Source organism: Lathyrus oleraceus, chromosome 4 (assembly GCF_024323335.1).
Source record: "Lathyrus oleraceus cultivar Zhongwan6 chromosome 4, CAAS_Psat_ZW6_1.0, whole genome shotgun sequence".
In the NCBI taxonomy this organism is placed as follows: domain Eukaryota; kingdom Viridiplantae; phylum Streptophyta; class Magnoliopsida; order Fabales; family Fabaceae; genus Lathyrus; species Lathyrus oleraceus.
This window is the reverse complement of record NC_066582.1, coordinates 105,975,922-105,990,248: the sequence shown is the minus strand read 5'-3', so window position 1 is coordinate 105,990,248 and position 14,327 is coordinate 105,975,922. Positions and strand designations below refer to the sequence as shown.

General features: G+C 35.1%; 1 protein-coding gene across 1 annotated transcript; it reads right to left on the bottom strand.

The window, feature by feature from the left end:
* Positions 1-11,805: 11,805 nt before the first annotated feature.
* Positions 11,806-13,442, bottom strand: LOC127073756 (eukaryotic translation initiation factor 5A-2). The gene is made up of 5 exons (XM_051014978.1): positions 13,165-13,442; positions 12,960-13,082; positions 12,798-12,854; positions 12,144-12,218; positions 11,806-12,066 (listed from the first exon to the last, which is right to left on the bottom strand). The coding sequence occupies exons 1-5, from the start codon at positions 13,285-13,287 to the stop codon at positions 11,962-11,964; spliced, it is 483 nt and encodes a 160-aa protein (XP_050870935.1). The 5' UTR covers positions 13,288-13,442; the 3' UTR covers positions 11,806-11,961.
* Positions 13,443-14,327: the final 885 nt, after the last annotated feature.

The window sequence follows — 14,327 nt, the reverse complement described above, 5'->3', positions numbered from 1 at the left end:
TCATGGTCCCTCGGATGTTGCCTTCGAAAATATGATTTTGTCCCTCGATGACCCTTCGGTGTAGCCTACGGTTAAATGATGATCGTCCCTTCGAATGCTAAGGTATCCTTACAACTGTTGCCTTCAATGACCTATCGATGACCCTACAATGACCCTTTTACATCCAAAGGATAAAACTACTTACTTCTCAATAGTAAGGACAGTTTTACCCTCATAAGGATAGGAAATGCCCATAACGACCTTAGGAAGGTATAACTCTCAATTACTGGATCATAACCTAAAACATTTTCCACCCTTCACACTTTGCAAGTCCTAGAAAATCACCACTTGGTATACATTCATACTAGAATCATTACCAAGTTATATTTTTCTAAACTGTTTTTCAAAATCAAACGAGATAAATACTTTGTATACATTCATACGAGAATCATTACAAAGTTAAACTCTCTTTTCGAAACATTTTTAAACAATTCACCAACACTTTTCAGACAAAAATATAAGTGATCCAGCAATTAAGAGCCCATGGATAACCATGGATACAAAGGGTGCTAATACCTTCCCTTTGTATAATGTACCTCCCGAACCCAAAATCTATTGAGGTCTTTCCTGTTCTTTTCCACCTTTCCTTATTGGATAAAAGAAAAGTCGGTGGCGACTCTTGCTATCCGCGACATTGCGATAAAAAGCAAAATACCCCAAGTCAGTTCACCGTATGACACCATCAGATCCAATTTTGAATAAATACATATCATCCCATACATAATGAATGGCATCACGCAAGAATTTCTTCTTTTGTTGCCAATTGAGATCTTCGGGGATGAGACCGGAAGCCTTATAATTTTCAAGATCCTCAAACCAAGGTCTTTCCTCAATCATGAGCAATTTTTCATCTGAAAATTATTCAAGTACCTTTCTTTCTTCTTTTGTAATCTCGGGATTCACCAATCTTGATAGATGATTCGCGACCAGATTTTCGGTGCCTTTCTTGTCACAGATTTCTAAATTAAATTCTTGTAGTAGGAGCATCCATCAGATTATTCGTGGTTTTGAATCCGCTTTATTGATCAATTAGTTGATGGTTGCATGGTCAGTATAACAAATAATCTTGGAACCTATGAGATACGACCGAAATTTTTCTAATGCGTACATTATAACAAGCAATTCTTTTTCGTGGTTGCATAGTTAACATATGCATCATTAACGACTTTGCTTGCATAGTGTATAGCATGAAAAAATTTGGTTTTTCTCTGTCCTAAAACAGCCCCGACCGTGTAATCACTTCCATCGCACGTGAGTTCAAAATTGAGTGCCAAATCGGGTGCAGTGATTACTGGTGTTGTAATTAATTTTTCTTTTAGACTTTCAAAAGAAATTAAACAATCTTTATCAAAAATAAGTGACCTGTCTTTTTTGAGGAAATTACTTAATGGTTTTGCGATCTTTGAAAAATCCTTGATGAATCATCGATAGAACCCCGCGTGGCCAAGGAAACTTCGAATCCCCTTGACGTTGGTTGGTGGTGACAGCTTTTCAATGACATCAACCTTCGCTTTATCTACTTCGATTCCTTTGGCTGAAATTTTATGTCCTAGTACAATGCCTTCGGTCACCATAAAGTTGCATTTTTCCCAATTCAACATCAGATTCGTCTCCACACACCGTTTTAATAAGGTGTCCAAGTTTTTCAAGCATAATTCAAATGATTCACCAAACACAGAGAAGTCATCCATGAATACCTTGATGCACTTTTCGATCAAATCTGAAAAAATGGCCCGCATACATCTTTGAAATGTTGTTGGTGCATTACATAGATTGAAAGGCATTCTTCGATATGCAAATATTCCAAAAGGACAGGTGAATGTTGTTTTCTCATGGTCCTCGGAGTTTACGGTGATTTTATTATATCTTGAGTATCCGTCTAAGAAATAATAGAACTGTTGCCCGGATAATCTCTCCAACATTTGGTCCATGAATAGAAGCGGGAAATGATCTTTTTTTGTTGCTTGATTGAGTCGCCTGTAATCAATGCACATACGCTATCTGTTACCATCCGGGTTGGAATCAACTCTATTTTTTATTTGTTATTACTGTCATACCACCTTTCTTTGGTACGACTTACACATGACTTACCCAAGCACTATCCAAAATTGGATAAATCATACCTGCTTCTAACGGCTTGACTACCTCTTTGTGTACGACCTCCTTCATTGTTGGTTTTAAACGTCGATGTGGTTGGGAAATTGGTTTGTAATTATCTTCCCTCATCATGTTGTGAATATAATATGATGGACTTATGCCTTTCAAATCTGCTAGCACCCAACCGATTGCGCCTTGATTCTCCTTAAGGACTTGGACAAGCTTCTGTTCCTCATGGTTGGCCAGAAGTTTTCTAATTACTACCGGTTTCTTGCCTTCCTCATCAAGGAACACATACTTCAAGTGATACGATAATAATTTCAATTCTAATTTGGTGTTCTTTTCCCCGGAATCTTCTTTTAATTCCTCAATTTTTGCTTCCTTCAGTGGTATTTCTTTAGTTGAATCCAGTTCTGTTAAGCATTCATTGAGTTCCTTTTCTTCTTCTTGATCGAGAACATTAAAAAGGTTCATGAGAGCTCTTTCTAATGGTGTTGTTAAGTGTCTTTGTTTCTGTATTTTCTGTATTTCTTCATCAATTGTATCAACTCGAAAACAAGCTCCTTTATCTTTGGAATGTTTCATGGTGTCAAAGAGGTTTAAGGTAACTTCTTCATCTTGAACATGTACTTTCATTAAACCGTCATTAATGTCAATAATCATGCGTGCGATTTTCATGAATGGACGTCCCAAAAGCAGTGGCACGTCATCGTCTTGCTCTATATCCATGTCAACAAAATCAATAGGAAATAAAAACTTATCTACCTTGACTAGCACGTCTTCGGCAATACCGGATGGCCTTGTGAATGATTTGTCGGCTAGTTGCAAAGTCATCCTAGTATTCTTTATATCCAAATCACCAATTCTTTGTATTACTGAAAGTGGTATGAGGTTGATACTTAAGCAAAGATCAATCAATGTTTTTCCAACGTTTACATTTCCAATTGTGACAGGTAACGTGACTTTTCCTGGGTCTTTTTCTTTTTGTGGAAGTGTTCATTGAATGATCGCACTGCAGCTTACGTCAAGATGTATTGTTTCTTCATCAGTAATCATTCTCTTCTTAGTGAGAATTTCCTTCATGAATCATGCATACGTAGGCATCTGTTCAAGTGCCTCCGCGAAGGGAATATTGATTTGTAACTGCTTGAAAATATCCAAAAATCGAGTGTATTGCCTTTCTTTATCCTTTTTGGTTGGAGCATGAGGGTATGGTAGGTTTTGTACTTGTGGATTTATCATTTTTCCTTTTTCCTCCCTTGTTTTCCGATTTTTTCGGCCTTTCATTCGTTTCGTTCTCATCTCCATCCTTTATCTTTTACTCCTTTTCAACTATTTCTCCTTTATTATTGTTTGCTCCTTCTTTCTCCTTTTCTTCTCTTTTCTTTTCTTCCTCTTCTCTATTTTCAATAACACTCATTTCATTTTCGTCGCCGTTTGCATTCAACATTTTTCCATTTCTTGTTGTTATTGCTTTGCAGTGTTCTTTTGGATTTGGTTGTATTGTGGCGGTGAAGGTGCCTCCTTATTGCTTGGCAATTTGTCCGACTTGCGTTTCCAGGTTTTTGATTGAAGCGTCAGTGTTTTTCTGATTTTCCATAGATCGTTTCATGAATTGTTGCAAGGTATCTTCAAGTTTTGATGTTCTATCTGGATGATTTGCATTTTACTGGTGTTGATAGTTTTGATACATATTTGGCTTGCTTGCTGTCCCAAAATCTTGTCTCTAACCTTGACCATAGTTGGCGTTGTTTCCACGTTGATAATTCGGATTGCCCTAATATGGTGCTTGTCTTTGTTGATTCCCCATATAATTGACCTCTTCATTGATTGGAGGGCAAAAACTGATTTCATGGTCTCCCGTACATAACTCGCAAAAAGCTATTTGTTGTGGTGCACCTGCCGAACCGTACATTTCCTTAAGTTATTGTGGTAATTTGGACAACTGTTTTGTTAATTCTTCAACAATTTGAGTGAGCAATTTGTTTTGTGCTAGTATTGCGTCGTTCGTACCTAATTCTAGCATTCCATGTTTCTTTTGTGCGGTTCCTCGATTGTATTGGACTTGATGATCGATAAGAGCCATTCGGTTGATAACTCAGACTGTTTCTTTTGCACTTTTTGCTAATAACGATCCACCGACTGTTGCGTCATGTAAGAGTTTTGGATGTGGTTGCAATCCGTTGTGGAATATGTGGATTTATGTTAGGTTGTCAAAACCATGATTTGTACATTTTCGTAGCATGGGTTTGTAATGTTCCCAAGCTTCACATAAAGTTTCATTTGCAGATTGAGCAAACGCGACAATAGATGTTTTAGCATCCATGAACCGGTTGTGAGGGAAGATTCTGTTAAGAAAATTCTCTTCCAATACATTCCAAATGGTCATGGTTTCATTAGGTTGGTCAAGATACCAATCCTATGCTTTTCCAATCAAGGAGTGCGGAAACAATCTCATGAAATCAGCTTCCTCTTCTGCTTCGGGTGCACCTAACGTACCAGCCAGTTCATAGAACTTTGTGAGATGGGTGTATGGATCTTCATGATCCAAACCTGCAAAAGGGTTAGCGTAAATAATTTACAGCAACCCTGTTTTCATTTCAGTTCGTCTAGTGGCTGGATTGTTGGTGAGACGGTTCAATCGCCTTGGACTACTTGCACAAGGACCGTTAATAGTCTTATTTGCCATGGTTTCTGTGATAGGAGTTGTTGATAAAACAGAAATGGATTCCTTTTGTTTGGTTACTTACTTTTGCTTCTTTGTACGTATTTTATTCTTATGGGTTGTTCTTTTGATCTTGGGATCAAAAAGTATTAATTACCTTGAGTTTATACCTCACATACACAAAGCGTTGTAATTTCTAACCAACAAATGTTAGGAGAAAGTGAGATAAAGTATAGGTGTAAATATATATATATATATACAGTATTTTGAACAAATATACAAACTTAAAAGATAATAATACTCATTATGTTCGTAATATCTATACGCCAGTCCCCGACAACAGCGCCATTTTGATGTTGAGTAAATCAAAAGAAGTATTTTGTTATCGTGTCCACAGAGACTGGAGTGATATTACCAACGTTTACGTTTATAGTTTAAGTTCAAGTTTTTCGGACAATCTAAAGTTTCAATAGAAAATAATAGCGAAACGTAAGATATACGGAATAAAATAAACGGGATTATAATATGACAAATTATCTTGCAGGGATTGGATGTCCTCTACCGTTTGCGTATGCACTGTACCGATTAATTTTGACATAATCATATGTTCATTCATATTTCCATATACTTTTCAAAAACAGCATGTATGTTTAGATGAAAGTTTCAAGATTCCAATCAGTTTGTTGAATCGATGATGTCTCAACCAATTAAACAATTTGATTGTATGAAGATCAAGTATTTGGAGATGGGTATTAAAACTAATTCTATGTCTAGCAATTATAGTTTAACCAGTTCATTATCTTTGGTTCATGAACTCGAAAGCAATTTTCATTAACAAATCGAATTCATAAAATTTGACGATAAAATAGAATCAATAATCATGAAAACATGTTTATATTAAGAATACAATCGATAAATATATATATGATTACGGTAGATTCTTCCAATCACAGCAAGAGGAGGATATTAGCTAGCCATTTTCATGGTAGCTTGTACAAAAAGGAAGAACTGGAGATGAATGAGCATCAATGACGATTCCTCGATCCTCGATGCGTATCCAGCTCAATTCTTTGATTCCCTCCCCTAACTCTCTATTACAACTCTCTTTTACAGAATACACTAAATATTACAAATTGTTATCAATGAAAACTAGATATCCCTTCTCCATTGCTCTTGGTCCCTTTTTATATTGGTTTCAGCCGCCTGAGTTCGTTTAGCGAGATTAAGTTTCGCTTAGAGAACTATCATTTCTTCTCTAATGAGTTTTGAGCTATCAAACCACCTTCAGGAGCCACCAAACTTAGCTAAGGAAAGTATAGTTCGCTAAGCGACCTTCCTTTCGTCTCCATTAGGTTTTTTAGCTGTCAAACCGCCTTCCAAAAGCCGCCAAACTTCGCTAAGCGAACTTCCTTCGCTGCTTTTCACTGCTAGCGAATTGGGATGTTTTGTTGCTGACTTGGTTTCGTTAAGCGAACAAGAGCTCGCTTAGCGAGTCGGGCCTTCACTACCTCTTTGCGGCGCCTCGCTGCTAGCGAACTGAGATGTTTTTGCTTCTTACTTGGTTTCGCTAAGCGAACCAGAGCTCGCTTAGCGAATCAGGCCTTCGTTGTCTCTTCGCTGCTAGCGAACCTGGATGCTTTACTTTTGTCTTGGTTTCGCTAAGCAAACCAGAATTCGCGTAGCGAAACAGGACATGTTTTTTTCTTTGCCTTTTCCTTCCTTTGATCTATTCCTGCAATATTTAACCATGCATCATTAAAAGTATATTTTTCTTGACAAAGTGTGTATTATTTCATGAATAAGTGTTTCCGTAATTCGATAAATGTTATTTTTCATAAGTGAATTTTATCCATTTTTGGGCATTTATCAGTAGTCAACAGGTTCCATAGTCAAGGTGGGATGATTACTACTTCTTAGGAGTTCCCCAACTCCATACCCAGGGCCCATATAAATTACTCACCCTTAGAGTGGAGGAGAACAATCTGATATTCAATAAAAATACCCCTAATGGCAGAGCTTCTCACCCTTAAGAGCTTGCTCTAACCACACATAAAACACCTCCAAAATAGGGCTCCTCACCCTCGTGATCTTTCCTTAACATCTAAAAAAACACTAAAGTCGTTGGCATTCCCTAGCGGTGTATGGTTGCTAGGCGTATGTATTCTTATAAAAAATACAATATCCTTCAAACTACTCCTACATAAGTTCTTCTCAACACTTTCCTCAAGAGTTAGAAAAGGATAGAAAATAAGATCAACTTCCTAGCACATCTACTTACACATAATGGATCCCAGGTTCCTATTGGGTTATTCAGTGATGATGGTGAGGATTCTAAGTAGTCATTGCTTATTATTTTTTCCTTATTTGTTGCTTCTTTATGCCTTTTTAACTTTTCCATTTGTACTTAAATTATCTTTAGGATTAATGAAGTATTTCGTTTATTGAATATATGTGTCAATTTACTGATTTATGTGCTTGGATGTCTTCTATGTCTATTTATCCTTTTTCTCGCCTTGTTGTTTATGTCAAAGGCGAATAAGTATACTCTCTAGGAAGTATGATATACTCTCTATATTTTTTAGGGGGAGTTTAATCACTCTAGTCTTTTATCGTTATTTTTTGTTTTTCCATCTCCTTAAGATATGCATTGTCGTCATCAAAAAGAGGGAGAATGTGGATCTATGTGATTGCACGTATAATGTTTGCATTACTCAATTGACCTAAAATGTTTTTTACGATAACAACACTGTGAAGTAAAGTCTTCATCTGAACTGATGATCAAGTTTTTATACTTGTAGTATAAAGATAACAAAGCTTAATATCTTAAGGACAACACCTAATGTTAAGTTGCGTTCGGTGGAATCCATGATGGTTTCCATTCAAGAAATCTCTTTGATGATGATGTCTATAAAGAAACCTTATCAAGCCTCTCCAGATATAAGAGTTAAAGTCCAAGATGAAGTTTTAAATTATTGATGTATCAAGCACGAGACCTTAAAGCTTCAGAGTTAGTGAAAGAGAGGAAATGCACACTCACCTAAAATTTGTCTTGGTATGCGTCTGAGTGATCAGAGTCATGTAAAAGATAGTAGAGTAATTCTTAAATTACTAAGGCAATGCACACACTTGCCTAAAAGTTATTTTAACCTCTCTATTATGATAAATCTCCTTAAAACCCTTTGAGGAACCATCAAAGTCCTTGTGGATTGATAAAGGGTGTTCCTAAATATTTATGAGGCTTATATACACTTCCTAATAGATTAAGGCCCTTAGTAAATCAATTATAGCAATTCATAAAGCTCATTCTATCTCCCTGTATTTCTGATTTTGGCACATAACAAAGGCACCGTCTATGGGAATTGTATTATGATTCTCAAGAATTTTCATGATCAACTTATTTGATCCCAAATTCACGAGTTGAAATTGTAGTCTTGCTTTGAAGAAGGTGATGGTGTCCGATCCACCTTTTGAAGTCACCACGTATATGTTGACTCCAAGATCACTCCCATACATTGATGCTCTCCGATCAATGATGGGTCATTTAACAAGGAATAAGAGAATGAAAATTATCCATTATGGAGCTCTTCAATATCTTCGATGGTAACTAAGAAAGAGGAATATGATAAACCTATCTTAGAGTTTCGAGATCGTTGAAAGTGGATGGAGTTCTCAAATGTGCTTCTAGTAGTCGTAACTGCTACGATAGCAAATCATTCAGCATCATGAATCCTTATAGAAGATGGAAGTTATTGTGACATTGTGTACCTCTTCATCTTTATGAGATTAGGATTACACAAACGATACCTCACGCCATATGAAGTCGAAAATATTTTATATTCAATGATTGTTATACTCATTCGTTTAGGGTCGTTGAAATGGAAGTTTCTATTGGAGAAGGAATGGATGACATAACCGTGGACACGTGCTTCTTGGTAATCCATGTGAAAAAGTGTACCATGTCGTCCTTGGGAGAACATTCATCACGGTGTTATATGAAGTGGCTTTTACAGTCCATCTGAAGAAGAAGTACCATAACAATTTTGGAAAATCGGCAGTCAGCTGATCTACCCAAGACTCCCTTGATACTTGAAACCATACTCAAGAACTCCTTATCGACTATGGTCTCCCCTGAGAAAAAAAAGAAGAAGACTCGAGGGTTAGCATGGTCTACATCGACGGTGCGAAAAATGAAACCTTGCAGATTATGAGATACACAACCTTTTTATCAGGATCAATAAGAGGGACAAGTCATTCAAAGGACAACCCTACATCCTAATGGATTCTCTATAAACTTTGGACCTCGTCCCCACCAATTCTGAATCCACACAAAAATATTGAGCGATGTTAACGGGCAAGTCAAGGCCTTGTTGGTCCTTTCGAACCATTTCCTCTCTATTGTCAACAAAAAAGAAAATGTATGTCATAAGTATTGGAATCCCCCATAAATCAAGATCCTCCCTAACTTCCTTATCATTGGATTCCGGACAATACAAAGACCTAAAAACCCTAATGAAAGAGCGAGCCCTCGAATTATCTTGATGTGCTTCAAGAGGCTTAGGATTTTCCATGGGAAACTAAAAAAGATTGGGAACAAGGACTATCTTTTTCGCAAATGGGGATACATGAGTCAACTATCACTTCGATAAAACCCTCCATAGATTCACAATTGTCACAAAGGACTATGAAGTTGGTCAAAGGGTGAGTACCCATTAAAGGAAGAATATGTTGTACTACTAGGTCTACCACCCATATACGAGACGAGGTGTCGCTTATATCGTCTTTATTGGGCCTGTCTATAATATATATAGGTTCATATTTTAATTTGGTCATTTCCAAAAGAAAGAATACGAAGTGACCATAATAAACAAGGGGGAGAGAAATTGAACTAAAGAAGATTGAAGAGGCGAAGCTGAAGTTACAATGAAAATCGCTCGAAGCATGTGGAGCCAAAAAAGTTGTGAAATTTGTAAAGGAAAGAAACAGACAGATTAAGTTGTCATCGGAGTTTAGGGAAAGATGATTAGAGTAAAAAAAGAAGAAGATAATTTGCTCAAAAGGTGAAACGTGATCTAAGAAAATAAAATTGCATTTTATATAATGTAACAAAGGAGACGAATCAACGACCTAGAACATAATTCTCCTATGGATCACAACACGGCACTCGAGCACCCTAAAGTGCAACGTCACCCCTAACCTAAGAGTTTAGGGCTATGCAGTAGAATATCCCTACAAAACACTTCATTGACAAAACTCGCATTTAATGCACGCATTTCCAAGGTTACCTGGTCCCACTTCTTTGTAATCTGTCATAAGAACCACTGTCGAATGGGACAACGGTCCGATACTCTAAAAACTCTCTCGATTCCCATATATTAACAGATTTTTTGGGAAACTATTCTAGGCTAACTACATGCCCAAGGACATTAAAGTTCAATCATCAGGAGACACAATCCAAGAACCTACGAGTCAAGACATTGATGACTCAACACACTCACAACCGTTAGATATAATCGAACAGTCCACCGTATGAGCTACTAGGTCGGGGCAAAAGTTGGTAATTATATAGCAATTTAAAATACATTTAATAATAAATTATATTTCCTATATAAGTTATAAATTGTATAACACCTTAAACTCTATTTAAATATGAGGAATGCTAGGAACACCCTCTCTTTTAACACTCTATTAAAAACTCATTCTCTTATTGAGTGAAATACATATGGGCTCTAATCTCTCATTTTTTCACGTGTATTTTACTCAATAAAAAATTAAGTGTTAAAGAAAGTGTTGGAGTGTTTCTAACATTATTCTTAATTATAGTTATATTTTTTATATAATCTTAAATGAGTCTCTTAGTCGAAAACATAAATTATCTTTTAAAACAATATTTCTTTAAATAGTTTTTGAATTTATAAAATTTTAAATTATCATTTTTCTTGTATTTTTATCTTTACAATTTTAATTAACTAAACTTGATCTCGTATAATATATTAGTTTTTAAAAAGAATAAATGTTTTTGAAAACAAGCATAAAATATTAAATTTTATATCTAAAAGAAATCTTAAATATCTTACTGCTTCCTTCCCCTTTCTTTTCCCTCCCTTAATTTCACTTTTGCTCTCTATTTCTATCGGTGTCCACTCATACTATGTTTTTCATCGTCTGCAAGAATGTCTTTAACTGCTATTTTAATTTTATCAACTAGTAATATCGATAATTTATTAAAAGAATTAATTAATTATCAACTATCATCTATAGCTATTAGTAAAACAAGTAATTTATTAAATATTTTAATTTACAGTATCTAGAGTATCTTCAACTATAACTACATGTTACCAGCGTGAATTGATTTTATAGAAAATTAAGTTGCACAGTAATATGTAAACATCATATTTAAACTCAAAAGTCAAATAGAATCAATTATGATATTAAAAAAATCAAACACCTCAAAATCATTCAAAATTATTTTTACACATCTAAAATTATTATTTACTCTACCAAAAGCTAAATTGAGTTTATGCTTAGACGTGAGAAAGTGCGAAAATTACTTGATTTCAGGCTCACTGAGTCCACCTAATGAAAAACCAAACAGACACTAGGTAACTTATGACTTGTGTTTTTTTAGCATACAGAACTGATATGCACATTTGTTAGTACTACTAAGTTGGACTTCCAACCAAACAAATATTCCTAAAACTATAGACTTTTAACGTTGTTTTAAATGAAAAATCTAACACGTGACGAATGAGTAAAATGATATTGCAATTTAGCATCAAATACCATGTTTTGTTTGTAAAGAAAAGCTGGTCTTTTCTAAAAAAGCTGTACTTCCTGATTATTATAGCAAGTATGTATTATAATTTATAATAGTTGGCACCAGATTACGATGCAACCCAATGAAACTTACTTTATGAAGATAGGTTCATCTGAGAACACAAGTTTATAAGAATGAAGCTTGCACTGGATAGAATACAGTAAAGGTTATATAACATAAACAAGTAAAATAGTAAAAATCCTTGTTTATAATAAAACCACATAACATAGCAAAAATAGATAATCCAAACAAAATCCATAAACACCACTAATCCGACGAGAATCTATAAAGAAATCTTCAACAAAAACAAATAAAACCTTAAATGAAGCAACAAAATAGCATTAATCTAGTTCTTGGGACCAATATCCTTCAAGGCACAGATCTGCTCCTCACCCATAGCAGACATCACAGACACAACAAGGTCCTTTCCCTCGGCAAATCCATCCTTGATCTACAGGCAGACAAAACAATGAGTTAATACAAAGACATCAAATACAATGAAAAACCAAAACAAGACAACATACTAACCTGAGTGAGCAGACTGTCATCGGTTGGAAGCTTGAGATCATCCTTAGTGTTGCCATTTTCAGTAAGCAGACTCACCTGCAATACAGCAAATCAACATCAGCAAACCACCATCAACATCAACATCAGTTAATATTAATAGCCTACACTACAAATCTGTTTAGATAGAATATTTAGGAGGAACAATTTATTCCTATTTTCTAAGTTAAAGAAACTTCAAAATATCATAAAAATAAATGTCACATATGATACAAACAATCAACTATCTATCACAAATATAGTTACCAAAAAAATATACTTGGCACTTAAAAATCCTGAAACTACAAAATACTCTATAGGGGCTTGTTTGTTTGGATTATTAAAAAAGGAAGTTCCTTTTCTTTAGAAAAATAAGCCAGGAGAAGCTAATCCCTAGTTCTTATTAAGAAAACATGCAACAGCTGAGATTTCTTGACATGATGCTAATGTTTTAACAAAAAAAATACTTTTGTAAACCAAAAACTGTGAAAAGGGGCTATCCTAACCTATATATCAAAGGGTGAATTACTCAACCAAAAACAAATAAGAACATAAATTTAATCTCATAATTAATTAATCAATTAATAAATATCAAACCACAAATATGAATTAATAAATAAACAACAAAGTTCAACTCACAAATCCATCCTCAGAGATATCAATGAGCTGATAGTCAGTACGATTGACATGGGGAACCTAACAAGAAAAGAATTCCAATAATATAAATCAGAAAACAATGACATAAAAGTGTATGATTTTCAAAAGAGAAAAACAAATAATCAAATAGCAATAGATTCATACATCACAATTATGGGAAGAAGGCACAATATCTTCAAGTTTCTTCCCAGTGAAGATATCAATAGCAACAAAATGACACTTTGCGTGACCGTGCTTCCCAGTCTTGGATGTGGAAACTTCCACAACCTATTCACAAATCAATAGATTAGATATGAAATCATGAAGAGAGAAACCAGATCTAAAATGAGAATAAAAAGAGTAAAATTACTTTGCAGGGACGATTCTTGATAACGATGTGACCACTTTTACGGATGGTACCGGCCTGCTGGGGGTAGGTTTTGGAGGCACCGGCATCGGCCTTGGATTCGAATTGATGCTCTTCGTCCGACATGGTGTTGAGATGGGGAAGTGTTGTAGCGGTGAGGGAGAGTAGGTTTTTTTATTCCTTCGGGTTCAACTGAAGGGAAGATAAGTAAAGTAGGGTTTTTGTATGTTAGGTTTTGAGTTTAGATTCGCTGGATATCACCCACGCGTGAATACGACGCTACTACTTTTGGGCTTTGGCCCAATAAATTAATTTAAACAATCATCTTTATTTTTTAAATATTCTTTTTTTTTTAACTATTCTACGTTAACATTATTATCTTTATATTAATTAACTTCTCAAATTAATAGCGCTCAAAAAATAAAATTTTTCTAATGTTTACAACAAACGATAATTTTTGGAAATGGGATTTTTTTTTAGAGAGTTTTATATAATTTTTTTACGAGATCAATATTGTGTCATCATAATATGCTTCATACGGATGTCTATACTAGATGTAATCGTAATGGTGAGACGACTTTAATTGTTTCAGAGAATGTGAATTTTCTATTCGCTTTTAAAAATTTATTGGCTTCTCGAATCCACTATTGTTCCAAAAGGATAGTTTATATGATTGGATTAGACATGACATCGATGGTGGCTCTATCTTGTTGGATGTTTGTTGGTGGTTGTGGTGCGCTGTGAATAAATTGTGTATTGTTGATGAAGTGGTATCTTCATATACTTTGAAACTCATTACAGTAAATTATGTCAACATGTTAGCTAAATATTTTCTCAAGAATATTTTGTCTCATCCAACGAGAACGATCATGTAGAATGCACACAAAGGTAGTAATATGATTTTGAACGTTAATGTCAGTAGTCTCAGTGATCCCGACATCTCGGATTTTCGTGGATTTATTCAAAATGTTCATGGTGTTTGGGTTCACGATTTTGCGAGTAATATTGGTTATTCCAACACCCTTCACGTTGAGTTGATGGTGTTATATCATGGTTTATGCATGGCATGGGAACTTGGCATTAAAGACTTGATATGTTATTCTGACTTCAACTCTGCTATCAATCTTATCTCAGAGTTAGTTAATATTTGACATCAATATGTCACG

Bases quoted from the DNA above. Each gene is read 5' to 3' on its own strand.
- LOC127073756 (XM_051014978.1), bottom strand. From the start codon at position 13,287: ATGTCGGACGAAGAGCATCAATTCGAATCCAAGGCCGATGCCGGTGCC. The intron at 12,855-12,959 runs GTATGAATCTAT...TTTTCTTGTTAG, and splicing joins CTTCTTCCCATAATTGTGAT to GTTCCCCATGTCAATCGTAC. The intron at 12,067-12,143 runs GTTAGTATGTTG...GTCTGCCTGTAG, and splicing joins ATGACAGTCTGCTCACTCAG to ATCAAGGATGGATTTGCCGA.